This window comes from Copadichromis virginalis, linkage group LG19, assembly GCF_057382275.1.
Source record: "Copadichromis virginalis isolate Kocher_CV1m ecotype Utaka linkage group LG19, C_Virginalis_male_GT1.1, whole genome shotgun sequence".
In the NCBI taxonomy this organism is placed as follows: domain Eukaryota; kingdom Metazoa; phylum Chordata; class Actinopteri; order Cichliformes; family Cichlidae; genus Copadichromis; species Copadichromis virginalis.
The window spans coordinates 17,629,029-17,656,650 of record NC_140636.1 but is presented as its reverse complement, the minus strand read 5'-3'; the positions used below and the strand labels follow the sequence as shown (position 1 = coordinate 17,656,650).

The 27,622-nt window shown below is 41.3% G+C and overlaps 1 protein-coding gene across 2 annotated transcripts in view; it reads left to right on the top strand.

Annotated features, from left to right (window-relative positions):
• Positions 1–27,622, top strand: part of bltp1 (bridge-like lipid transfer protein family member 1) — a 76,347-nt gene that overhangs the window by 10,145 nt on the left and 38,580 nt on the right. Inside the window, exons 12-48 of one of the 2 annotated variants that reach the window (XM_085441437.1) lie at positions 185–263; positions 2,855–2,946; positions 3,130–3,247; positions 3,370–3,525; positions 4,162–4,259; positions 4,463–4,647; positions 6,725–6,831; positions 6,932–7,140; positions 7,306–7,524; positions 7,853–7,990; positions 11,609–11,785; positions 11,992–12,120; positions 12,724–12,843; positions 12,960–13,288; positions 13,916–14,166; positions 14,393–14,636; positions 14,803–15,294; positions 16,376–16,649; positions 16,735–16,872; positions 17,035–17,105; positions 17,394–17,567; positions 18,052–18,172; positions 18,329–18,478; positions 18,937–19,064; positions 19,493–19,695; positions 19,881–20,087; positions 20,212–20,423; positions 21,517–21,668; positions 22,033–22,183; positions 22,350–22,502; positions 22,669–22,909; positions 23,138–23,286; positions 23,931–24,162; positions 24,637–24,786; positions 24,944–25,015; positions 26,806–26,990; positions 27,421–27,596. In XM_085441437.1, coding sequence (XP_085297563.1) covers positions 185–263; positions 2,855–2,946; positions 3,130–3,247; positions 3,370–3,525; positions 4,162–4,259; positions 4,463–4,647; positions 6,725–6,831; positions 6,932–7,140; positions 7,306–7,524; positions 7,853–7,990; positions 11,609–11,785; positions 11,992–12,120; positions 12,724–12,843; positions 12,960–13,288; positions 13,916–14,166; positions 14,393–14,636; positions 14,803–15,294; positions 16,376–16,649; positions 16,735–16,872; positions 17,035–17,105; positions 17,394–17,567; positions 18,052–18,172; positions 18,329–18,478; positions 18,937–19,064; positions 19,493–19,695; positions 19,881–20,087; positions 20,212–20,423; positions 21,517–21,668; positions 22,033–22,183; positions 22,350–22,502; positions 22,669–22,909; positions 23,138–23,286; positions 23,931–24,162; positions 24,637–24,786; positions 24,944–25,015; positions 26,806–26,990; positions 27,421–27,596 — 6,482 coding nt within the window. The remainder of the gene's footprint in view (positions 1–184; positions 264–2,854; positions 2,947–3,129; positions 3,248–3,369; positions 3,526–4,161; positions 4,260–4,462; positions 4,648–6,724; positions 6,832–6,931; positions 7,141–7,305; positions 7,525–7,852; positions 7,991–11,608; positions 11,786–11,991; positions 12,121–12,723; positions 12,844–12,959; positions 13,289–13,915; positions 14,167–14,392; positions 14,637–14,802; positions 15,295–16,375; positions 16,650–16,734; positions 16,873–17,034; positions 17,106–17,393; positions 17,568–18,051; positions 18,173–18,328; positions 18,479–18,936; positions 19,065–19,492; positions 19,696–19,880; positions 20,088–20,211; positions 20,424–21,516; positions 21,669–22,032; positions 22,184–22,349; positions 22,503–22,668; positions 22,910–23,137; positions 23,287–23,930; positions 24,163–24,636; positions 24,787–24,943; positions 25,016–26,805; positions 26,991–27,420; positions 27,597–27,622) is intronic. The other variant, XM_085441438.1, reaches the window with a different exon arrangement.

Here is a 27,622-nt window from a genome sequence, read left to right as displayed (position 1 = left end):
ATTGCTTGAGTCAGGAAAGATTGTCATTTTATTACATCTTTTGAACACATTTCTCTTCAGATTAGGTGATGTTTTTCTTTCTTGTATTTTTATTCTCTGAAGCGCCCACTCATAATTTGACAGCATGTATGATATTGCTGCTTGCTTTCTCTCTCTTCTGATACGTCTTCATCCCTGTTACTAGGAAACCAATGCCATTCATGTGAATGTAGGTGCAGGCTCTTACCTGGAAGTCAACATCCCCATGACTGTGGGAGAGAATGGTAAGTGTGTGTTTCACTGAAATAACAGCAGTAGACCAAAGTATGAGTGTTCACATCAGCAAATATCCCCCTGGCTCAAGGTCAGCCCTGGTTAATGTAGACGCACGCAGCAGTTTTCTCATCATGTAGTAATCATCTTTTACACTTAATAATGGCTGAACTGCTACTGTGATAAGCAGCTTTATCAGATCTCACTAGAAGTTCATTTAAGTGTACAGCGATGGATTCTTCAAGCTGCTTATAGTATGGCTAATGATGAAGATGAGGGTATCTCTGTTTTTATTATTATTTCAGATATTTATTACCATTGATATTCATCAAATTCATTTCTCAATAGGGCTGCCAGAAACGATTATTTTGATAGTCGACTAGTCACTGATTATTTTTGCGATTAGTCGACTAATCAGATCATACATCTATTGGACATAAAACGTACAGCTTATTGCACCAGCATGCATCTGCTCTTATATAACTATCATTAGCTTACAGCTTTAAGTGTTTAAGGAATGTGCTAACTAAAAATAAAGACAAAATGATAGTTTATTAAATGTTAATTACATTTGCAGATTGTTTCGGTGGAGTTTAATAAACTGAGCCGTCTGCTCCTTGCGATCTAAAATATAACAGCACAGTATATTCTCGAGCATCTCACACTTCTGATAATCAGTTGTCTGCTTGACGTTTATTCAGCTGTGTAAAAACTATAACTTTAATCTCAGCCAAACCGATTTACTCAGGAACAAATAAAATACTGAAAAAAGCCAAACAATAACATTTGTAAGTTATCTAAGTGACATATATGTTTCACCTGAGTAGCGAAAGACGGCAGTGGGTTTGAAAACGATTTGCCGGGAGTCCGGTGTTTTCACTGGCTCTAGTGAGCCTTGAACCCCGGCTAGCTATCGAGCTGGTGGGTAACAGACATCTCCGAAAACGTCGGAGCGCTTTTGCAAATACGTGGTGTCTTGATAAACTGAGCAGATATTTGAGGTTTACACAGCTACATTCTCGCCTGAAAATATGTTAAACTTTACTTTGTGACCCAAAAAGAATAATAAGAGTAAAGTTAAAACTAACTAGCTGTCGCCATTGTTGACAACTGTTCTGGGCCGCGCTATGAATTATGGGACACAGCTTCTTCTTCGGGGTTTAACGGCAGCTGGCATCCTTGTACACGCAGTGCTGCCATCTTCTGTTTCAGTCAGTTATTACACTCTTAAATCCTACTACTCATTCCTGCATCTTTTGTGATCTTACAAAGCTTCAAACAACGCGTCGACTATTAAATTAGTCGTAGACGATTTTAATAGTCGACGTAATCGTGACTAGTCGACTAATCGTGGCAGCCCTATTTCTCAATAATGTTTAAGTGTGCTAAATTTAATTTTGCAGTTTCTGCTGGCAGTTATTTAATAAATCATAATTTACTTTTTTCCTAAACATGATTTTTTTCTTAAAGTGAACCAATGTAGTAAATTGTGCAACATCCTCCATATAATTTAAATTCAATTTAGGGGCTGTAATGATTTAAACTATTAAAATCTTTGGTACGTTAGTGTGTAGAGTGTAGGTTTACTATTATGGAAATCATTCTTATAAATTGCACTGTAAAAATTCTAAAATTACATTACGTGCACTTTTGTTTTGTGATATTACTCAGCTTACTAAGACCTAGAGATTGTTTTCTTTTCCTTTTTTCTGTAACTAAACTTTTAAATACAAAGTTTAGTTACATAATGCATCTTATTACAACACTAATCTTATGAATGATTTCACAAATATAAAAATAGTTTGAAAAACAAAATGAAGACATTTAAACGAGAGTAAATAACAGTTGTTTTAACTCAACTCCTGCTTCCTTATTTAGTAAATGACTAATCGCTTATTAAAGATTGCTGAATGATTGCCTAAAGTGATCACTTATTGGTGTATGTGAGGTTAACCATGCAATGCTAAGCTGCAACTACTCAGCTCCTCTCTTCTGTGCGTTGCACACAGACTGAGGCTTGCCAACATTTGTTAAGTCATGGCCTGTAAGGAACATTGTTAACAACTATTTGCTTTAGGACTTGTGTAACTGTAAAGTTAAGGTTTTATCATTCAGAATCATTGTTTTGTACTGAGTAAAAAGGACAATCAGACCTGGCCACGTTGAAATCATAGAGTTGACCATGAACTCCTCTGTATACCAAAGTATTCTATAGTCAAATGTGAGGCCATCAAACAGCTGGGTCATGCAACAGGACAGTCATTCCCACCACAGTTGTAAAACTACAAGTTAAAAAAGAAAAGAATCAAGGTTGCAACGGCCCAGTCAAAGTTCAGACCTCAGCACGACTGAAAAACTGCATAAACGAATGACAATGAACTAAAGCAACATTATAAAACTCCTCCACAGCCAAACCTTTGTCTCACCTTGAAAGCACCCATAGTTTTTGAGATGTAACAATTTGTCACACAGAGCAGATGAAATTATGTCAGTGCTCACCTCTGTTCCCGGAAGTTAACATAAGCAGCTTTGGTAAATAACAGTGTTTCCAAGAACTTAACCGTAGGTCTAGCTTTTGAAAGATGATTGCTTTTGCCTTCAGGATACTCTCCCACCATCAAAGGTCAGCTGCTTCATGTGGACACCACCAGCAGCATGCAGTACAGGACCCTTCTGGAGGCTGAGATGTTGGCTGTAAGTAGCAGGCAATCAGCAACGAAGCTTTTCATTTGACGTTTTGGAGAGATTCTCGAAAGTTATTACATTTCCTTCAGCATTCAAGGAGAGCGGAGCCAAAGCAGACACCAGTGTTGCATACACACAAGGCGCCTCAAAGGTTAAAATTTGTTTTGTCTTTCCCATTTTTTTATTTTTTAGTTCCACGTGATAGCCAGCTACCCCCGGGTATGGAACATGCCCCAGTCGTGGCAGTGTGAGATTGAGGTGTACAAGGCCACGTACCATTTCATCTACGCCCAGAAAAGCTTCTTCACTGGTGAGCAAGATTTCAGATTCTTTTATTTGGCCATGTGCGTATTGACACATCAGGAAATCCCAAACAATCTTGAAAGAAATGTGTCTACGAGAATCACTTTTTCTTTTCCCTTTCTTTTTTAGATTTGATCCAGGATTGGGCGAGTGACAGCGCCCCCGATATCTACTCTTTTGTGCCGTATTCCTGGAAGTTCAAGATCCTTTTCCATCAGTTTGAGATGATCTGGGCAGCAAACCAACACAACTGGATTGACTGTTCCACCAAACAACAGGAGAATGGTAAGACAGATCCACCGAACAGCTGATGTTCATTTTAAATGAAATGTTTTCAAGAAATCACTTTTAATTTGTTTAAAAAACATCTTGAGCAGTTGTGCTTTCTGGAGGTGCTGCAGCCATTGAGTAACTGTCACTTTACGGGTCGAGCATTCATTCTCGGCAAGTTAAAGTAGTTAAAATGAAATGAAGGGTACTGTACGGTTATAAAAAGATGAGATTGATAGGGCGTTTTAGATGCTTAATTAGATAAGCCTAGAAGTTTAAAAACCTCATACTGAATATTTACTGCAAATGTGTTTAACGATGTCCTGTACCTTTCTGCGTGTGTCATTTTAAAGGAAGTTATGTGTATTTGAAATAACACAGAGCCTTTGTAATAACAGTGATACAGTTCTACAGTGTGTCAAATAAACCTGCTGTTTATGCTTGTCGTGTCTATGCTGTGAGATAAGTATAAGAAAAACATCCAGGTAGAGCACGAAGGCAATCGACGCTTTAGTACCTCTTTAACGTTGGCAGCTAATGTCCAAGGCATTTTAACTCTATTAAGTCATGATACATCTTACAGTATATGTATACTCTACTTAATCCTAGGAGGACAGCAAACTAATCAATTGCATTATTGATCTTCTATAGTGTACCTAGCAGCCTGCGGCGAGACGCTCAATATAGACTTCACTTTGCCTTTCAATGAGTTTGTTCCAACCACCTGCCATACCCGCTTCAGCTTAAAGGTGAGTGAATCGGTTTATAGTTTATTCCAAAAATAAATATCCAATAGAGAACTATTTTTTTATGTAGTTGTTAAGGATTTTCTTGTTTAAAAAACATTTCAAAGCAGTATTTTATAGATACAGATTTATTTGCTCTTTACTCACAAATGTGACTCCAGAAGATGTGTAGGTGCATTAATGTTCGCGTACTTTGTCCTCCTCAGGCGGAAGATACAGACATGCGACTTTCCCTGCCAGAGTGCCATCCGAGCCGCTGCCCCCTGCTCACCCTGGCCAAAGACTACCAGAACATGAAGCTGCCCCCAGACATGTTCATGCCGGGGGAGAATCAAGGAGCTCCTCCTCCCAAAGCCGCCAAGTCGAGGTGGAGGAACATCACCCACGCAGAGTGAGTTAAGGCCAGGAATCATTTCTCTCTAGTTGTGGGGGAACAAAGTGAGTGCGTTAGCAAAGAGTATGATGACTCACCACCGTAACATCTCTTACTTCTGAGGTAAAAAGATAGTAGGTGGTAATTTCAAGTAAGAGTAGCACTAACCTGCACTTTTCATGCTGTGGTCTGATCAGTTGTTGCTGCCATGTTGGTTTGAAGTGACATGAAGTAGACTTTGTTTTAATGGAGCTCGTTTCTACTCAGAAAAGGGACCTTTTGAGAAGCATGAATACATCTTATGCAAGATGAAGCTGCAGTTGTGTGCCATTTAAGTCAAAAGTAGTAAATACAGACATTAAAAATTAAAAATAAGCCTTGCACTGTTGCAGTCATATCTTGTTATTTCATGAACAGTAATTGTAAAAGCGTGGATAGTTTACAGATATCACATCTCGCAAACCCTCCGTTTTTTTTTTTGTTTTTTTTTTTTTTTGTTTTAACCCCCGAGGGTGTTTCTATTCTCAATTTAGGAAATATCACCACTCTTACTTGCATATCTCGTGTTCTGAGATATTTTAGGGTGTCTTGCATGCACATGTTTAAGGGCTGCACATCAAATTTTTAGTGATGTTCAAAGCAGAGTAATGCGCGGGCTGTTCCAAAAGCTTCAGTTTGTATTTCTTGAAGTAGGTGATGGGGGATTCTGAGGTCTCCTTTTTTTTTCTTTACGCCATTTCTTTTTATTTATTTATTTTAGTTTATTCACTGCATGAATTAAGATTTGAATCCAGAAATGGCGTGATACATGTTTTCCTTTTTGTTTTGTTTGCTGTGGAACAACCTCAAAGATTTTATACCCACATTTTTAAAAAGGCAGCAAACTGTTCTTGTCATCAACTGTTATCCTTTTCTCTCCCCACGGAGCTTTGTTTTAATACAGTGCCTCAATTCTTACCTGCATCTGGTCACAGCACTTGTTTCCAAAATGATTCTACCTTCTGTGCAGATGTTGTTTTCTTCTGATGACATAAAGAAGTGGGGTGCTGCTGCTGTACTATCTAAATGTTCTTATATGTGTAAGCCTTACCCAAGCATTGTACTGGTCTGAGGTGGAGAGGAGAGAGCGGAGCGGAGCGGGAAAAGAGAAACTGCGATTAATGGTCAATCCATTGTTCCGTGTACGGCCACAAGCTGTGGGTAGTGACCGAAAGAAAGAAATTGCTGAAATGAGCTTTCACCAAAGGGTATCTGTGGCTCTCGGTTAGCAGTAAGGTGAAGAACTCGGTCATTCGAGAGGAGCTCAGAGTAGAGCAGCTGCTCCTCCACATCAAAAGGAGGCAGCTGAGGTGCTTCAGGTGTCTGAGTACTATGCCCCCCAGATGAGGTATTTCAGTTGTGGCAAACCTGCCCAGGATACACTGGAGATATTGTCTCTTGGCTGTCATGGGAAAGTCTCTGTCCAGTTAGAGGGGTTGGTGCAGGTGACTGAGGAGACGAAGGTCTGGTTAGACTCCTAGCCCCACAAAGATGTATGTATGGATGTGTAGCAAGGTTTAAAAGCTAACTTACCTATTTATCAAGCTTCAAATTTATCTTGTATTGTGATATTTTGTACAGTAAATGCTTTACTTGTCAAAACTCATCAGGTTATGTGTTTTGCTCACATTAGAGCTGTGTGAGATTAGTGTTGACAAACTAGGAATTGAGCCTGGGCTTGTTATGCAAATGTGTAAACCACTCGGTCAGTGGGAGTTTAAAGAGATTGTAAAGATCCTTTGCTATTTAGGCAGCACATGCACATGCCTTGTGCACTGGGTACATGATAACCAACATCCAGATCATTTATTATACATGACCCACAGGCGCAGCACTGTCAGACACCCAATAACCCCCTGGGAGGTTACGATCGAATACTTTCTGAGCCGGCACGCTGTGTGCTACCGAGAAATCAGGCGTGACCTATTTGCTGCGTCTGCTGTGTCCTCGGATGAACGGGTCATGAAGCAAACGATAAAGTGTAAAATCCATCTGAAATGGTGATAAAGCATTATGACTGTGCTCTGAGTGTCCGTGTTTCTCGTCCTTACATCAGATCTGGTTGGGTAGATTGCTGGAGTGTGCCCAACTTTTTGCTTATCATTGACTACACCTGGCACCCCATTTATCCCCAGAAGGCTGATGAGCAACTCAAACAGTCATGTAAGCTAACTGCTCAGTATGAGTTCTTTAAAATCTGTCATCATTGTTTACATTCGTGTGTAGATACTGTTGTTTTACCTCGCTCTGATTATTTTCCCAGTTTCTGAGATGGAGGAATCCATGCTATCGGCTTTGCGGCCCCCAGAACACACCTCAGTGGCTCACACATCTGCTTCAGCGCCCCACAGTCGGGCAACCACTGACCCCTCAGAGCTGCCCCCTGACAGACTTCATGTGGAAATGGAAATGTCACCAGATTCTCAAATAATTCTCTATGGGCCTTTGCTCCGAGCTCTGATTTCCATCAAGGTACCGAAATTCTTACTATGACTTACTATGTAGTCACTGAACCAATTTATTAATAGACACTTCATAACATAAGCACCAAGTAAGCATAAGAGGAATGAAATCATGAAAAAGTTGCCCTTTTTTTTTAAACAATTTTCTAATCCCCCTCATATTTTGTTCTCACAGGAAAATTATTTTGGCGAGGATGACATGTACACAGACTTCGAGGAAGCCGTGTCGAGCCCTGTGTTGTCCACTTCTACTTCCTCGGGCCTTGGCTGGTCTCCACTGGGAATGGAAGACAGCGAACATAAAGAAACCTCAGACATCCATCCCCTTGACCTGCGGCCCTGGGACATCACCGTGCTCATTAACCTCTACAAAGTTCACGGCCGGCTGCCAGTGGTAAGACTGATGACACAAGTAGTTGAGAACGAGGGGTGGGGAGCAGAGTTAGTGCACAGAATATGGTTATGAAGCATTTGCTCACTGCAGTGGGAAACAGTCAAGTGTAAGACGAACAAAATAAGCCATTTTTAAAGTATAGTAATCAGTTACTAAATATTGTGTTTTAATTGGTAAAAGAAAAATGGAAGAATGTAAATTTGCATCAGGTAGACAGATTGTATACCTTCGATAATATACATTAATTATCTTTGATCAGTAGGTTTCCATCAGTGTGTGTCTGTGCTGATGACTCAGTATGTTTGCTTACTGTATCTGGGCTCTACAGCACTGCAGCAGCGAGGGTCCCGAAGCTCCATCCGGCTTCTTGGAGCGGCTGTGTTTTGAGATGAAAAAGGGCTACAAGGAGACAAAGCTTCAGCTGCTCCTGTCCCCTGTTCACATCTTTGTCAGTGACAACTACCAGGTATTAGACTCACCTACCTGCTGACGCTGGGCTCCTGTGATTTATGGAGTTTCCTAAATATATAAGTATTAGACTAGATCTGATTGGTCTTAGACACTTCTAGTCCCATCTTTGTGTATTTCCAGCAAACAATTCTTCTATTTCACTCCCTCTACGCCTTTCAGTGACGCAAGGCACCTGCATCTTAGTGCTACACTATTTTTGGACTCCCAGACCACATTCCTATTTAGAGGGCTGTCCTGCAGGAGAGCACAGAGTTACACTTTATCATGTTAATGCAGCTATAGTGAGTAAACATAAATGAATAACTGAAGTTAAAACAGCATTAGAGCACATCTGCTCAACTTCTCAGTATTTCAGCTGAACCTTCAGATTGTTTTTATACAAGCTAAGATTAAGTATCGTCACAACAGGCTAATTTGATACATTAAGTAGATCTTAATCACTGGTTGGTGAATACTATGCAACTCATGTCTACCTTTGTGGTTTTTAAAATATTTTAAAATATTTACAGAAAATTTATATCGTTATCGGGATGATAGATGTCTTATATTGGGATATGAGATTTTGGTCATATCGCACAGCCCTAGTGTCCACACACATATATGTTTGTTTGTTTTCTTCTTCTTCTTCTTCTTCTTCTTCTTCTTCTTCTTCTTCTTCTTCTTCTTCTTCTTCTTCTTCTTCTTCTTCTTCTTCTTCTTCTTCTTCTTCTTCTTCTTCTTCTTCTTCTTCTTCTTCTTCTTCTTCTTCTTCTTCTTCTTCTTCTTCTTCTTCTTCTTCTTCTTCTTCTTCTTCTTCTTCTTCTTCTTCTTCTTCTTCTTCTTCTTCTTCTTCTTCTTCTTCTTCTTCTTCTTCTTCTTCTTCTTCTTCTTCTTCTTCTTCTTCTTCTTCTTCTTCTTCTTCTTCTTCTTCTTCTTCTTCTTCTTCTTCTTCTTCTTCTTCTTCTTCTTCTTCTTCTTCTTCTTCTTCTTCTTCTTCTTCTTCTTCTTCTTCTTCTTCTTCTTCTTCTTCTTCTTCTTCTTCTTCTTCTTCTTCTTCTTCTTCTTCTTCTTCTTCTTCTTCTTCTTCTTCTTCTTCTTCTTCTTCTTCTTCTTCTTCTTCTTCTTCTTCTTCTTCTTCTTCTTCTTCTTCTTCTTCTTCTTCTTCTTCTTCTTCTTCTTCTTCTTCTTCTTTTTAAATATAGATATACAGCTTTAGTTTAAGAATCTCTGTCCTCATGAAAATCCAAACACCTTTGTCAAGTTCTGTCAAGGAAACAACAGGTGATGATATAACCCCTAAGAAATGTTGGCCTATTGGCAGCCTGATGGAGCAGTAACACAGTGCAAAGTCAGATAAGGAGAGGTGTAAGTCTTTATTTGTCATGTCCACATGTAAATGCAGAAACTGAGTTTGTGAAAATCTCCACACTGGAAGGTGTTTTTCAAAAGCTGTTTACCCAAATGTGGACAATAAACTGAGACGTCCAGGGTGCTGGTGTAATTTACTTTTCTCATACTAATCACATTTGGCCAAAGTTCTTTAACTTAAACAAATTCTGCCATTTCTTCACTCTTTCCTTTAAACTGACAGCAGTTGTGTTTTGTAGTATTTTCAGTGCAATTTTGCTATTAACTTGAATTTATTCAGATATTACTTGAAACCACTTAAGTCAAGCAACTATATGGCTTTGCATTTTAATTGAGTCAGCAATAAAAAAACAAACTGACTTTTTTTAAAAATTTAGGCTGAAAGGGCAATTCAGTCCTTCAAAAACCATAAAAGCTGCTGTAGATGTTGCATAATGTGAATCGCGCTTGCTATTAGGGCTGAACGATTATGGAAAATAATCTAATTGCCCCAATATTGCGATTGCGATGCGATATGCGATTATTTTTTAAGGTCTTTGTCTTCTGTATTATTAAACAAAGACAAGCAATACATCATATAGTATGGCCAATACTATATTACATTAATTTTAAACTGTTCTTTCCTGGAAGACAGACCTCTGTTATGATGACATGAGGTGATGCATGAATTGATGACTGACATTTTTATTTAACTTCTTCAATCACAACAGTATATTTGAACATACACAATAGTTTATTTTTAGCTTACAAACATCTGAGCATAAAGTGCTGACAAGGAACCCTGGTGTAAACATTAAAATGAAAGTCAGTACAATGTGCAGATTGCAGAAATATACATAAAAAAAATCAGTGGCTTTACCACACTCAGTTTTTCGACATCTGTGAACTACTAGACAGTCATTCAATTAAAAAATAATATTAAATAAATAAAACTAATAAATAAAAAATACACACATCTTACTGATCTCTGCAGTCAGTAACATTACACATAAAGTGCAAACATAATAGCAATTGTATAAACACACACACAAACACGCCTTTAAAATTTAAAGGCGTGAAATTGGACGGTCTAGTTCTGATTAGCGTCACCGCTGTCTCGGTGGAGTTTAATAAACTCGGCCGTCTGCTTCTTGCTATCTAAAATATAACCAGACACTGGTGTAAATTCTCGACTGTCTCATACTTCTGTTTAATAAGTTTTCTGTTTGACGTTTAGTCAGCTGTGTGAAAACCAAGGAGGAACCCACCCGGGGGATTAATAAAGTTTTATTTTATCTAATCTAATAACTTTAATCTCAGCCAAACCGATTTACTCACGAACAAACAAAACACTGAAAAAAACCCAACAATAACATTTTTAGGTTGTCTAAGTGACTTATATATTACGTTTAACCCGAGCAGCGAAACTCCGCGGTGATCTGAAAATGATGTGCCGGGAGTTGTGCCGCTCTCGGCCGCATCAGTAACCCTCGAGCTCCCGGCTAGCTGTCGAGCTGGTGGGTAGCAGACGCCTCTGAAAACGTCGAAGCACTTTTGCAAATATGGGATATCTTGATAAACCGAGCAGATATTTGATGTTTACACAACTACTTTCTCGCCTGAAAATATGTTAAAAGTTTATTTTGTGACCCAGAAAGATTAGTATGAGTAATTTTAAAACTTAGTAGCGGCCGCCATTGCTGGAAACTGGAGTTTGGCTGGGCCGCGCTATGAATTCTGGGATATGGTAGTAATTTGGACAGCCTTCGGCACGTCGCTGTGACGTAATCGGTCTACAAATGCGGCCTCAGGAGGATGCAGCCCATGAATTTGGACATGTCCAGAGTATAATCGCAGCCTTTGCGGTTAGAAAATTGCACTTGATCATGTCGCGATATTATCGCAAATGCGATATATCGTTCAGCCCTACTTGCTATAGCCGCATATTTACATAAGCAGCTGCATATTGTGCAACTGCACAGAATTTGTAATCTTTAGCTGTGTTAGATCCTATTTGCTGCTGAGTTAATAACTTTCACTAATCCTCAACAGAGAATGTGTTTTCATCTCCCTCCCTTGGCTAGATCTTTCACTAATCCTCAACAGAGAATGTGTTTTCATCTCCCTCCCTTGGCTAGATAATATGCACTCTTTAAATCTGGAATACGGAAAATCTGGAGGCTTATTAAAGAACGTTGTCACAGGTTACACGTTAGGGGGAAAAAAAGCATCGTGTCATATCAATTTATGATGGTTTTGTAAGTGCAAATCCTTTCTTTTGTGACAGCGTCCCACAGCTGATGGGGTGTTGAGAGACGGCCACCTGAGTCTGTCTGGCCTACAGATGAGGGCCCATGCCATGTTCTCCGCTCAGGGCCTTCCTCTGGGCAGTGACACACTGGAGTATGCATGGCTTATTGATATGCAGGCTGGGGGGCTCACTGGGAGGGTCACTGTTCCACAGGTGTGTGAGTCTGTTTTATTAACTGGAATTAAACACCAGTACAGTAGAAATCAAACCCGCGTTTGCAAATTTTAAAGAAATGTGCAAATTTTTACTTAAAAGCTTGTCAGAGTGTGCTGTGCTGTAATGTTTTTCATGCTTCAAACCCCCGTAATCACTGTATCTATTTTATTTTCTTGTTACTGTTTTTCGTGGTGATTATTTAGGTGGCCAGCATGATTGAGTGGGCTAAGACTTTCCTTTTCCACGTGTTCTCCCGGGAGTTCCAGCTAGAACAACCCAAGCCCTCTGTCATCTGCCAGCACGGTGTTGATCGTCGCATCTGCGATGCCAAGGTGCAGCCAGACAGCATACAATGAAATACTGCGTGATATTTGAGACTCATTTCTAAACACATTTTCACTTTCTCTGCTGTCAGGCTCCGGTTTGAACTAGTTAGCAGTCGTGTGTCTGAATTGCTTACTGGAAGCTGCTAAATTAGATCATTATGGCTGATGGCTGCTTTTTGTGAGATTTGAATGCTGGTCCGAGCTGTCCTTTGTGAAATGAAATGTTCAAATGAGACCAGAAAATAAACTGAGACCACTTTGAGCCTTTCTTTAATGATGCATGACTCAGAAAGTGCACTTTTTCTCACAGAAAAACAAAGTCTGAGAAAAAAGTCTAACCCGTATCTATTTATCTGCTTGGAACAGCTGTACATACACAGCACCATGATGTATAAAATGATGGAACATGTCTCACAAAGTGTCTTGTCTGTATACGAATACTAACAAGGATATTTTTGAAAATGCTGCCTAAAAGCCCTCATTAGTGTCTAAGCCACTGTGTCTACAGGCTGTGCAGCAGTATTTAAAGCATAGTCTAACACTAAACAGCAGCTTGGCTTTTAGTAAAGGTTCAAAAGTTTCTGCTACTAAATGATGGTTGTCTTTCAGTTGAGCTGCCTCCCCGGTCACTGTCGCACATCCGAGGAGCTGAAGTACACCATGACCCGCCTGGCCATGGATGGAGTTGACCTCTTCATTGTCGAGCATGGCTGTGCTGCCAGTATCAAGGTAATGAGCGTAAAAAAACCAAAACTCTGAAGCTATAACTGTTTAACTTCAGAATGTTTCTTTTTCTATACTTTTTGAGGATCTTCTCTGTTTTCTCTCTTCTTCCCCACCTCCAGACGGGCATTATTCGTGTAGCCAACTGTAACCTGCACAACCAGGCAGTGGGCGAGGGCATCAGCGCTGTGGTGCAGGATGTAAACATCCGGCAGTACATTGAACAACAACACGCTGAAGTGACCAGGCTGCAGCCGGCTGGACAGGGTCAAGGTCCGGGTCAGCCGTTGGGTCTCGGTCAGCCGCCTTTGCTGCGACGTTCTGTCTGGCTGGAGGCGGGTGCAGTCAACCTGAACCTCATCACGGCAGATATTGCCCTGGCTGCTGACCACCCAGCCAAATGTGAAGTGCAGAGGCAATTTCTGGAACTGCACGATGCTCAAACCAAAAGGTAGAAGAAAACAAATCTAAGCATTTTGTTTTCCAAGCCACTATTTAAAAAAAGAAAAAAGTTAAATTTGTTTTTTTTATCTCAGCTTTCCAGCAGTGCGGTCACTAGCACCCATGAGATAAATGGGAGACCAGTAATAATTGCAGGTTTTGGAGAATGTAAAAGCTGACATTTCTTTTCAGAGGGGGACTGACTCACACTTTGAATCACACTCCTCTAGAATGTGTCACTGAGACAGTTGTGAAGCTATTCAACTCATTTACATGTTGTTCATTGTATTTCGTCATTTACAGTATCCTGACTCATTAAACATGATATCAGACTAGAGTTTTGGTCACTTGCTGTGATTCTGAATGGAATAATTAAGAATCTGTTAAGGAACCAGTGCTAGTGAAGTGCTTTGTTTTCAGTCTTATATTCCAGCATGTGTATTATTACTGTAGGTAAATGTTACAGGTACATTTTATTGTCAAGGTCCCAGTATGAATGACTGGATAAAATCAGGCGTACAGCAGGGAAAGAAACCCCCTTTTTTTTTTTTTTTTTTTCAGCTAAGAAAGAGAGCCCCAAAACTATTTTTCTTATTTACTCAATTTCTCTTATTTTATTCACTCCTCTTTTCCTCAGACTCTGGTTCCTGTGGCCAGAGGATGCCAGCATTCGGAACAAGCGAAACAGGAACCGCTGTGGCTGCCTCGGTGGCTGCAGGTTCTTTGGAGGTACCAACATGGGGCTGGACTTCTTCAAGCTAGAAGATCTGATGCCCTCCTCCTCATCTGCATTCTCTTCATCCAGCACCGAGTCAGACATGTGTTACGGCCAATCTTTGCTACAGCCTGGGGAGTGTATCATTACAAAGGAAACGCCCAAAGTGGATGGTAAGATTTATTCTTTATTTTCTACTATCAACTCTCCTTTTAAGGAAAAAAACAAAGAATAATTGCAATCTTTTTAATTCATAAGCAAACGAAATGGAACCTCTCTGACTAAACAAGACCCTGCAGGAAGAATGCGTTTCCTTTTCTGTCCAAGGTTCGATGACTGAGGGTGTTTTAGATAAGCAATATGTTGATGTACATACATTTTTTAATCCCTCTCATTTAGGAGGGAAGGCGGTTGGACTGAAAACAGACACACACTCTCCTTGTCTGCCTCCTGAGCTGCCTGAGAGACATGGTCAGCAACACCTGAGTCTCCAGGTGCCCCAACGATCCCACAGCTCGGCCTCTTCCTCTGAAGAAAACAGCTCCTCCAGTGCTGCCTTACCCTTACTGGCAGGAGAGAGAGATTCCCCCTCGCCAAGCACAGAGGAACGCGTGTTCCCCATGAATGGCAAAAGCCCTGCTGAGTGAGTAGCACATTCATGCAATTTACTGTGGTCCAAAAATTCTGAACCCCAAATATTGAACTCTTCTAGTTATGTTCATGTATTAGATATAAAGTGTTGAAGTTTTCCCTCTATATATTTGCTGTCATGCCTCCTGAATGCTGCATTTTCCCCGGTTTCTTTGCAGCACCCTAGGGGAAGTCCCAGAAGTATCACCGGTCTCACCCAACAGCTCCCAGGACCGCTCCTCAGTGCGCTCACCCCTCTGCTCTCCTCTCAAGCGTCAGTCCTCTGTGCACTCTGGTCGGCTGGGCAGCACCAAGAGCCTGTCGGCGGCCGTTTTCACAGATAAGCCGCCACCGGTGTTGTCTGGAGGCGTGCAGTTCAGCAGCGAGGTTTCCCGCAGCGATGAGAACGTCTTGGATTCCCCCCATCAGCGTAGAAGCTACGGCTCCTTTCCCTTCACGCCATCAGCGGACTCGAACACCTTCCATCAGTACCGCTCTGCCGACTCCAGCATGTCAGTGGCCGACAGCGAGGCCTACTTCTCCGCTGCTGAGGACTTTGAGCCAATCAGCAGCGCTGACGAGGGACCGGGGACTTACCCAGGACGCAAAAAGAAGAGGAGGCAGCAGATGCAGCAGCCTCAGCAGCCACCGTATCACATGGAGAACTACAGGTCAGATGAGATGATGACATACTTTAGAAAATGGAGCTTGCAATATTCTCCAAATGTCGCTAAGCCCCAGGGAAGCTTGCAAAAGTTCTCAAAGTTAAAGAGTTTGAAAATTTGAGAGCAAGAGCATGGTCAGATCATGTACAAGGTTAAGCATGGGGATTAAGGAGATGGTAGACTGAAGACAGCTCACAGTAACATCAAAGAGTCTCTCATTTCTCCTCTCTAAGAGCAGATGAATTAATGACCTGTTTAGAAAAGTTCTGACCTTGCTGCATTTCTTTCAAAGTGCTGCCCCTTTTAAATAATAATAATGAGCAGTTGTAAAGAATTTATATATTGTACATGTTAAGATTCAAACTCTGTTGAAATACACCAAGAGAATGAGTGGTTTCACTTGAAGTTTGAAGGTAGCTGGAGTTGGAAGCAAATTCAGAGACCTTTTAAAAACAAGTAACTAGAAGACCTTCAATCTTTACAATGATTGTAAAATGGCTCGATTCAACTATGAGTTAGAATACTTGAACCGTGTTATGCAATTTTTATCTTTAATACCAAACTAGTTGCAAATATCAATGTGTAAAGCAACTTGGCCTGAAGCTGAATACGGTGCAGCTTTATTTTATTACTGCGATTCAATCATACATGCACGGCTGAACGTCATGGAGGGGATTTGAACAAATGAGATGTTTGATCCACGGCAGCCACTCACTGCAGGTATGTTTCGCAAATTGGATTTCGCTCTCGTTCTGAAACTACCTCCTCATTTCTCTGCTGCCTTAAATTGCCCTCGCATTGATTTCAGCACGCTTTTTTTGATTGATACAGCGTCCACGAAAACATAAATAATCAATTCGCTCTCGTGAAAAGTTTCACTCGTGGAAACTATGAAAGCATAAAGCTGAATTCAAGAGCATAAAACTGCACACAGACGTTCTCAACATTTTGGTTCACAACTAAGCTTTCAAAGGATTTTTGCTTTTAGATGAAATGAAAGACCGTTTTGCACCAAAACACTGACATCTTTTTAATCACTTGACAAATTAATTTAAGTCCTTTTTATTCATATTTTGTCCTGCCACAGCCGAAGCTCCATCTACCACAGTGTTGAGGGTCCCCTCACGTACGTTCTCAATGGGGAGCTGATCACTGAACCACGTCCTCTGCCGATGCCTCCTACACTCCCTCCACTGCCGCCTCAGCCCCTGCCCAGCCACACATCTCAGGCCTCCTTTGTCTCAGCCCTGGCAATGGAGGAGGAAAGCTCAGTGGAGGCAGAAAAGATGGCGGAACCGGGCCCGGTAACTCGACAGCCTCACGTCATGGCGTGTTACCAGAACTACCTAGCCCACTACCAGGTAAATTCTGATGGAAAATTCGTTCATCTATAGCCTGACATTATGATTTGATTATTATCCCTATATTTAACTTTACCTCTGCTAGGTCTCAAATTGGTCTGTCAAACAACCCACCAATAAAAGAACCTCAAAGTCTTCGCTGCATCGCCCCCTTGATCTGGACACGCCTACCAGCGAGGAGAGCTCTGGCTCTTTTGACCAGCTCTCCATCCCAAGCTTTAAGGTCTTTATCTTAATAGTATTAGTCTTCATGTAGTGAGAGTACTGACTCAGTCCACATGTATTATTTCCTCTGTAATGCTGTTAATGCTGGCATTGTGCCTCTATGTCCATTATTCACTCAGACCATCAGTTTAAGAATGGGCCTGTTTCTTATACATTACAGGTAATAAAGCACGGCCTCTCAGCCAGCTTGCTGTTAGACAGAGGTGTTCAGCTGATGGGTGAGAACAACAGGTATTTGACCTTCATCATTATCAGTTGAAAAATTCTCATAGGAACGTGTGGGCTGTTTTTTTTTTTTTTTTTTTTTTTTTTTTTTGCTTTAAAATCATAGATTTTTCCAATAACTTTTAATTATGAAGTTACTGTATTGCCGCTCAGCTTCATGGCATTGTTTTCTTTTTATCAGCCAGTAATGTGTCAGCCACCATTACTAATTATACTCTACAACACACAAGTTGCAGTCCTTTGAGGTTGCAGCTTCTTCTATGTTTGCTTTAAGCTTTCTTCATATCTCTACAGTACCCCGTATACACCCCTGGATAAGAGGGCCATGGAGAACACCGATGAGGACACAACCACAGATGACTGGTCTCTGGAGCAGCCCCTAGCTCAGACCAGAACCACTGCCATTGTGGAGGTGAAAGGAGCCATCAACGTGGTGCTCACACCTCTTGTGGCTGAATCCCTGGACAGGTAGTTACGACGCTTATCAGACAGAGTTAGCTGGCCTGGAACATTTCTGTTGTCAGGCTGCCTCATTAGCCACATCTCCTTTAGAAATGGGTTTTTAATACTGGTCTGAAAAACCAGATTATAAAGATAATCTCATGACTGCCAAAAAACTCTTTCTCACACTGCACTTTCTTAGTTTCCGGTTATTTTTAGACTGAGGCTAAGATTTGACCTTAAGCCAGTTTAATCCCTCTGCACAATGAAACTTGGATCTAAAATTCTGCTGACAGAGCTTCAGAGTCTGGTTCTTTTCTTGATTGTTTAGCAGTGGGAATCTTTAGTTTGCCAGAGGCCAGCAGCACTGGGTTGGAAATGTTCTAAAAGACATTAATCACTTGTTCAGTTTGGAGCCTTTACAGTTTTTTGCAGATAGATAAAACTTGTATCAACTCTTTCTATAAAACTAGAAGTTTTCTAATAGCTCTGTGTACTTGGTTTGTTTCAGGTACATCGAGTCCATGGCCCACTTTGCAAGCATCCGACACCCAGCAGCTATTCTGGATGACCTGCACGGGAAAGTCCTCAATGAAGCCTATCAGATCAGCAAATCTACCGTCACTGAGTCTGTAAGTACAGCAAGTCACAGCGCAGAGCAACAACAGCTTAACATTTAAAATGTTGAGAGATTTAATAAAATCTCTGCCTTAGCTTAAAAGTGAGTAGAAGCGGGGTTTATTGCCTGTTGACTCTTGTCCCTCTATTTTGGGTCTGGATCCGCACAGAGCCAAACAGGCAAGCAGGAGCATAAGCTGTCCAAGACGGAGGGCACGACCCCTGGTTCCCTAAACATCTCCCATGGCCAGACAGACCTGTCCGTCAAACCAGATAATGTGAAAATCAAGGGCCTCCAAGCCAACGTGTCCATCCCCAAGGTGAGACCTGTGACCCAGAATAATGAGAGGCCAGTGGCTGTCCTAAAAAATATGCTCTAGCCACAAGGGGTCGGGAGCAAGCACAGAATCATGAGCACTACTGCAGATCCCTTTATACTGAAACAATGAATATGCAGTAGTTTCTGATTTTAATGTGGAGTATTTTAATAACAGCTTAGTGTTATTTAGCTGCTTGTTTATTATTTTCATTTTACTGTGGAGCTATAGATTTAGAAACATGGCCCTTTCCGAAGTTTCAGACGCCATTAGATTATACAAGCATTTTACAATTCCTCTGAATGGAATGTGTATGACTACTTAAATGACTACTATCATACTTGTTATTCTGGACACAAGTATTTCTGAATGTTTGATTTTGAAGAGCAATGTTTTTCCCACACAGCATTTAACTTCAAGTTGGATTTGTGTTTCTTTCTCTTGTTGTCTTTTATGTGCAGGTGAACCTTTGCCTCCTGCAGGCCTCTGTAGAGGAAGGGTCACCATCTTGCTCCAGTAAGAGTGTCACACATGTGTCTCTAGTGGCACTATGCTTTGACAGGATTGCCACCCAGTTCAGGATGAACAGGTAATGCCTCCAGCTCTTGTCATGACATTGTATGTGTTTGTGTGCTTACAGTCTTACAGTGACTAAGCTTTTTGGAGTGTGTATGCCCGGGGCAAATATCCTCGTTTGACACACTCCATCACGTTTGGTTGTTGGATTGCTTTTTTTTTTAAAAAAAAAATAAAAAATAAAATAAATAAATAAATATATATATATATATATATATATATATATATATATATATATATATATATTTATTTATTTATTTATTTATTTATTTATTTATTTATTTATTTATTTTAGGAGTGCTAGGTCAGTAAGATTTAAGAATTCAACCTAATTCAGATTTTTTTTGTTTGATTAAAAACAGGAGATGTGCAGAGTATGAAATCAACTAAATTTACATTATAAAGATTTTTAACATGCACATTTTCCGCTGCTGCTTTCAGGGGAATTGTAGAAGAGACTCCCAACACCACAGAGCATGGCCGACCCTCTGTCATGTTTGAGAAGTACGCTTCAGCCACTAAGATGCAGCCTCAGTCTTCGGGCTCTTTGCGCTCCAACGCTGGCATCGAGAAAGGCAAAGAGATTGCTGCAAGACTTAATATCCACCGAATCCACAGCCAGCTCCGAGGCCTGGACTCCACAGGTTGGCTTTGCAGAACAGAAGTCTTATTTGAACATCACTCCAACCTCTTTGTTACAACGCTGTGTAACAATGTGGAAAGATTTGCTCTTATTTGACCTTCGCTATCAAGATTCGCTGGATTTTAGCACATGTTGTTTTTATAAGGTTTGTAGCATTTTCTAATAGTTGTGTTACTTCTTCTTCAGCTGTAGATATTGGCACATGTGCTATCACAGCAATTCCTTTTGAGAAGTCCAAAGTTCTCTTTGGCCTGGAGGAAATGGAGGAGTTTTCACTGGTGGATGAAACTGATGCCCAGGCAACAGCAGGCGATCTGGGCCGTTCTGCCGCATCTCTGGAGAAATGGGGCTGGATCATGTTTGAATGTGGCATTGAGAATCTCACAGTCAAAGGTAAGTCAATGCAGGCTCCTTAAACATATATCCTGACTAAGTTTGCTCCTGGAAATCTGAATATTCTGATTTAGATGACGGCTTTTCTGTAGCCATTTATAAATGTGTTACACTTGTTTTGCAGGGGGCCGTCAGTCAGGAGCTATTCTTTACAATGCGTTCGGTGTGATGGGGCGCTCAGACGTGGGAGGGAAGACAGGAATGTCAAAGTCCAACGGTTCAACCGGCTCTCAGACAGGAAGCGGTTATAGTACTGATATGTCTGATGACAACCTCCCACATGATGCTGTCAGTCCAGCCTCTGATGTTAATGAGCACTCAGACTCAGACGACCAGGTGAGAAACCAGAAAGTCTTCTAACCTGTGAAGTGGCTAAAAAAATGAGCATAACTCTGATGGCTTTTTGGTTAGGGTGAAACGACTAATTGCCATGACAGTAAGATATAGGCCACTGCACAATAAAGAGTGATACCAAAGTGGTTCTGGTAATAAACAGCATAACAGGAAGTTTAACCAAAATCATAAACTGTAACAATAATGCATTTGTAAGGGGGTTGAAGGGCAGCTGCATTGAAAAGATGAGGTTACTGAAGAAGTGAGATATTCATCTAAAAGGCAGAAGTGTGAGAAACAGCAAGACACAACATGTTCATCTTGCTTGAGCAGGCAGGCAGAATTTTCACAGCCGACAGGTGTTTCCAGATGTGATGCTTAAATTTTTCTGCAGAAGCATGAAACAGCCCGAGGACCGAAAAGCGAGTGAAGCTGGCAAAAAACGCATCAGTCTGACTTTGCTTCAGAATCAAACACTGTTTTGCAGTGCCATCAGCTCCGATCTGGCAAAAAAATAAACCAAAAAAAGCAAACAGTAGGATCCTGTTGCACCGTTTCTTATGGAAGACTCGCAGGAACAAACAAATGCTGTGAAAAACATGTATCTACAGTTTGTCCCCCACGCTCTTGATGAAGAGGGAGTGGAGCACTGTGCAGGTTCCTCACAGGGGCTTTATTTCTGAAAATAGATTTCAGTCAGAATCATTTTAATGCTCCGAATCAAAGTCAGATAAGTGTTCATTTCCATATTCCTCGCAGGATATGTATCATCACTATAGAATTTATCCTGAACAACTAGGCAACAAGCTAACAGTGTCATAAAAAAGTGCAAAAGCTCTGCTGTCTTTAATGGACAACAGTCTGATTCAGATTTGTTTTGCTCACATGAAAGTTAAAACAATAAAATTAATGTTCAGATATGTGCAAAAAAAAAAAGTCAAACTTATTTCTCACCCACGAGAAAAAAAGATACAACAACCTTGCATACATTTTATTGAATCTGAAAAATGATCTGTGATAGGAAATGGAGCTCTACACGGAGGAGAGCCATAAATCCATTACCTCCTGTTAAATCCTCTTCACTTCTGCTCTGCAGGACGAAGGGGTCGAATCAGACGACCTGAAGAAAGACCTTCCTCTCATGCCCCCACCGCCTGACTCCAGCAGCATGAAACTGACCATTAGAGAGATCTGGTTCAGTTTTGCTGCTCCCACCAATGTGCGGTCCGCCTCACAGGCCATCTCCAGGTAGGGCTCTGTGATGCCTGTATGACTATACACTGTACAGAAAAGCTGTATTAAAATCACACCAGCTCTTTTCTTTACGTCAGCCACTTTTCATCATCGTCTGTCTGAAACACGATAAACTGATTAGTCATTCTCTTTTAGTTTTAAGTTGAGTTGTGAATTTCCTCATTATTTAGCCTACTGTGCTTGGCATCTGCACTAGAAAATAAAGAAACAAAGCAATTCTTAACCACTTGCAGTTGCAGGCATATTAATTTAAATGCAGTGCCTTTTAACCTATAAACTTTGCAGAAGTCTGATTATATTTTTGGTTGTAATGAGCAGTGGTTATTAAGGTGACTGTTGTGTCTGTGTGTGTTTATAGGCAGTTGAATCTTCTCAGCACAGCCACACCTGCCATTGGCGCCTGGTTGGTTCCCATTGACCAGCTCAAATCGTCACTTCGGAAACTGGACATGGAGGGCACGCTACGTGTTTGTGCAGTCATGGGCTGCATCATGACCGAGGCTCTGGAGGTTAGGAGCACATATGTGTATACATCAGGAGTGTAGGGTCTCCTGGTTGAATTGCTATTTCAAAACATTTTCTTAAGTGACCTTAATATAATGGAAAAAACATTTAAAACCGTTATAATTCCCAGCAACAGATGCTTTTATTTATTTATTTCTCAATCCCCAACAGAAAAAGAGCATCCACATCCCGATCAGGAGCAAGTACAACCGCGTGACCAAACGAGCCCGCTACCTCCACGAGAACCCCTCCTGCATGCTTTGTAACATCCTGCACCGCTACCTGCAACAAGCTGACTACTCCGTCATAGAGGAAGCTACTATGGTTAGTACGAGCCCTTCTCTTCTGTTGCACTGCTGCAGGATCATAACATGATCATGTGTAGTGTAGCCTCAAACGTCTCTTTTCTCTTGTCTTCTCTGCATTATTTAAATGAATCTGTTGTGAGTGTGAAACAGTGGCGCTGATCTCTCCTCTCCTTTTACCCCAGAATGATGGGGTTCCAGCCCTGGTCACTCTAAAGAAAGGTTTGGTAGCATTGGCCAGGCAGTGGATGAAATTCATCGTGGTAACTCAGGGTTTCAAGGCTATTGGTCTGATGAGGCCCAACCAGCTTACCAAACCCAAGGAGCCTCAGCAGAACCAGGGTGACACAATTTTGGGACTGGACAATGGAGCTGCTCTGCAGAGTGACACCAGCGCGGATGGAGCTGAATTTGAATTCGATGCAGGTGGGAAACTACAGCTTTCACAGTGCTAATAATATTGTGAGGCACCCATCTGTTGCCACAGATGGGCTGTGAAACTCTTGACCTTTACTTTGTCAGTGTTTGCAAAGATGTGTTATAGACTGATACCACTAGTTTGCTGAAAGGAGCTCTGGGGTTGAGTGACAGACTGTTCAACCTCTTTAAAGGATTTTTTTTTTCAGAGTTTTATTTTGTGTTGTTATTTTTAAGCCACAGTGAGTGAACACACGATGTTGCTGGAGGTAGCATGCAGCCGCCCCCCACCGAAGGAAGCCAACTCTGGTCCTGTGAGCGGAGTGGAGATCATGAGGAAACTTTCCAAGTCGCATACACACAACGAGTCTGTGCTCAGAATAAAGGTATGAGTTTCGGTTTTATGTCATGCATTCGTATACAAAGCAGGCTGTAAAGATGGACGATGCACAACTGATGGACGTACTTTCTTGTAATGAAAAAAATCTTCAGAGATTGTGGATTTCACACGTTTGGATTGTCGGTTGGATGAAATGAGGAATTTTAGGTTGTCGTGAGAGATTCAATGACTCTCTGAAGAGAGTCATTGTTTTTTGGTTTTATTTTTTCTGACATTTCAAAATCCAAGGTTGCATAATGATAGTCTGGTTTACATAAACACTTTGCAAAGGTAGTAGCTCTCCACTGCAGACTGATTGTGCTGTCTTGACTGTGGTATGAAGGTGATTCTGCTTTTGGAAAGCCAGGAGGGATTAGAGCTTAACACTGAGTGACGAGGTGACATTTTCCTCTCTCCTAAATTAAAGTGTGATGTGTTTATACAGTATTTTTTTTTCTTTTTTAGACAACTCGGCTCTTTTGTCTAAAAAGTATTACCTCAGCTTTAGGTTCAGCCATGTTCATAATGTTGCCAGACGAAGTTTATCCCACCTGTCGCTGAACTAGAACGGGCTCTGGCAGCTTGAGGAAAAAATTATATATAGTGTGAACACAAACTCCTCTCAGCAATCTGTACATTTGTCATACCCAGGGTTCGCATCCCTACCAGTCGCTGAGCTACACCAGCGGTGACACAGCAGCTGACTCACCCGCCCATGTGAGCCGCGCAGGCCTGCCAGCCAAGGACAGCCCCAGGAAGGAGAGCCTTCTGAGCAACCTGACGGGCAGCTTTCGGAGTCTGCACAATCTGCTGGAGGGCACGCCCCAGAGGAACGAGCCGTCTGCCGCCACCGCAACCAAGAGCAGCTCGCTCACTCGCACAGGTGCTCGCACTCGACTGCTATTTTGTTGTACCGCTGCTAACTGCAGTATGGGGAAGGTTCTGGTAAAAGTCGATCATTAGCTTGAACTTGATTTTCATCACAGCTTCAAACAATCTAGTTGCATTTCTGTTCCAACAGTGACCTCTGCTGTTCAGCAATGTCAGTAATGAATAAACTGCGGCGTGCTCTTAAATCCGCCACCAGCTCACTGTGAACAAATATGTAGAGAGAGAGAGATTTGCACTTAAACCCAAGAAGGACAAAGATGAGAAATAAAAGCTGTAAAAAATAGATTAGAATATGTTTTTAAGGTGTGAAAGTGGGAACATTGTGGAAACACCTCCTTATACGCATTATCCACGTGCTGACTGTAAAAGATGAATTGTGCATGAACAGCAGTCAATCCAAGTGTAATGTCGAGGTTTTTGTAGTCTGTTCCGTGATGCAATATACTCTCAATCTCTCCTTGTTTAGGGACAGACATGCTGACTGAGCACCCGCTGCTGTCGGAGCCCTCCTCTGTCAGCTTTTACAACTGGATGTCCAACGCTGTGAGCAACAAGACGGGGGCTGGAGTCCAGGAGTCTCCGGTCAACCGCTCCCAGCACAACAGTCTACAGACAGGTGAGACACAATGAGCTTAATAGAGGATGATTTTGTTTTGCTATATAATGCTCTATTTTATGCATTTTTGTTATGATGATATTGGAATAGATAAAACAATTATTAACATATTCACTCTTGCGGTAACAGTTCAAAGTTTTCTGTAATGTTGTTTCAGTAGCCTCACTGGGTTCTTCTGTCAACCCCTGCTACCAGTACCAACCGCTGCCAGATAACAGTCCAGAAGGAGGTCAGGGCTAAGTAGTCACTGAGTGCTGTGCTGATGGTGTTGTTGAACTAATTAGCTGACTAGCAGCTAGTTTGTGATTTCCCCCCATTAGTTTGTTAGCCATCCAGACCACCTTCATATATACTAGAGAGATATTTTTGATTTATTGCAATGAAAGAAAATTGGAAATTGCATCCCCTTTTTGGTTTGCACGATTTGCAAAATTAGCACAAAAGTCTGCAAAATTCGTAAAAAAAAAAAGACAGAAACCAGTTTGTTTTACAAAAGTATGGCATGCTATTGGAGACTAAAATGAAATGAGAAAAGGCTCTACACAGTTTCTGAAGCCTCAGCTCTGAATTTCTGGCTGTTTGTTTTTTTGTTTGTTTTGTTTTGTCTTTTAGTTTTTTTAAGCCAGATGTGACCTATATTTGGATGAGTCGTTGTTCTCTTAAAAACTCCATCAGGCTTTACTGTCTCTTGCCTCTCCAAAGTTGTGAATTCCCACCAATTAGAGTGATTAATTTAAATTCATCATGCTAGTCTCTTCTTGTGTTTAGTCTTGTTCTTATAAGCCTCTCAAACTGTTCTCACACCTGAATTCTGGATCGTATCAGAAAAACAAGGCGGGGCCCAGGCCCCTGTTGCCATTTCTTACATGTAGTACACAACAGATATCCAAGTCAAGTGTTCTCACTACTGGAAATGCTCTGTGTGGTTTAGATTAAAATGCTGCCTGGGCATGCAACATCCACTTGGTCAGTGTGAATTCATCATTGTCTCAAAGTGCAGAACACATGTAGGACTGAAATGTCAGTGATGCGACTAAAAAGCGTCCTCTGATGGATGTAGTAGGAGCCGGAGTAAAGATTTTTACTGAGGAAGGATGTAACGATGCCTCTGTTCGGGTAGATAAGGGGCTGTAATCCAGGTGTGCCAAGATGAACCCGTATAACAGTTATATATAAGATACAGACAGACGCTTTGCCCCCAGTGTGTCTTGTCTTTTTACCTGTACCACTGGTGCTATTTCAGGTATTTTCAAAACCTTCACATTGCAAAGACCAAATTTCTCCTTGTGGGACAATTAAAGGATTATTATTACTATTCTATTTTTATGTGGTACTAGGACTCCTTTTTGTTTTGTGAGTCTTGAAGTCTATACACCTCAAGTCATGTGGTAGCCTGTTAGCCTCTCTCAGCGTGAAGCTGTGTAAGAAAAGCTCATGTTGTTTCCTCACTGGTACTTTCCTGCAAAACACACTCTCAGTTTAGTGACCTGAAATTTCTCTTATTCCTCACAACACCGCTCTATCCCTCGCTCTGTTACCCTGTACTCCCACTCATCTTCTAAGCTACAAACTGCAGCACTCTGCATTTTGTTTCACTCTCTCTTAATACCAGTTTATTACTTGGAATCAGCCATGCAAATGACTGAAAAACATTTGTTACCTTCGCAATTGTGGATACATTTGTAAGTGTGTAATGATCGGATTTGTGCCAAAGATGATTAAGTTCGTCGTTATGTAGTCACCCAAGTGTGAGCCAATGACAGCACAGCAAATTAGCTGCAGCAGTTTCTCACAAACAAATTAAGTAAGTGTGATGTGGCTGTTTACAGTTGCAAATTGTGCATTAAATGGCTGTAAAGTTCCACTTAACGTTCTCTCTTGCTGTCTGTGTAATTCTTTCCAACATGTTTTTTATGAGGAGCTGGAGTGGTAAAGTGCTCTGCTCTCTCACTGCTGCTTGTACGTGTGCCGGCTTTTCTTAATCCACGTGGATCCTAAACCTGCGCTAAACACCCTCAGGTGGGACGTGTAACCTGCCCACCATCCCTTCGGCCTCAGATTTCAACACAGTGCTGTCCAGTGACCAGAACACCCTCGATGGGACCCACTCCCAGCATTCCCAGCACAGCACGAGCCAGGACGACATGGCCGACATTGAAGAGGGGAACCAGTGTCCAGCTGCTGTTCAGCTGGCTGATGCTCAGGTTTGTCTCTAAATCTGTTTTTACACTTTATAATTAGACATGAATTAGTCAGGTAGTTTGTGTGATATCTGCTGCTCACTGATAAGTTTTAGAACTGGTTCAGAAATTGGTTTTTAAATTAGGCTTTTTTATGTTGATGCCGTTAAAGCAGATAAAAGCTAATTCACACTGATTTGCAATTAGTCCGATTTGTTTATCGAGTTAGAAAAAGCTGAATATCGAGCGGGTCTGTTGATAAGGAATCATTCTGTGTTAATATAAATGTCACCTGTCTCATACCGTTCGGCATTCATTGGGCTTTCCATTTCCTTATTTCACCGTTTTATTTTAGTTTCATACGCAGATGTCAGACGGATAGAAAGCTTTTAGTTAAGTGTCTACAAAAATATCTTCTTTTCTGTGCGTTGATCGTCTGTTTTCATCCCCTCAGGTTGTTTTTAAGCCTTTACTGAGCTACACAGGCATCCAGGCCCAAGATACCACTCCGCTTAGCTATAAGATGTATTTTGGAGAGCACCTGTCTTTTTCCGGCAACCTCGAGTGCCTCAGAGCAGACATTGCCGACTCTGATACCACCAAGGAGCGCAAAAACAAGCGATCCAGGAGGTAAAACTGTCCTAAAACACGACAGG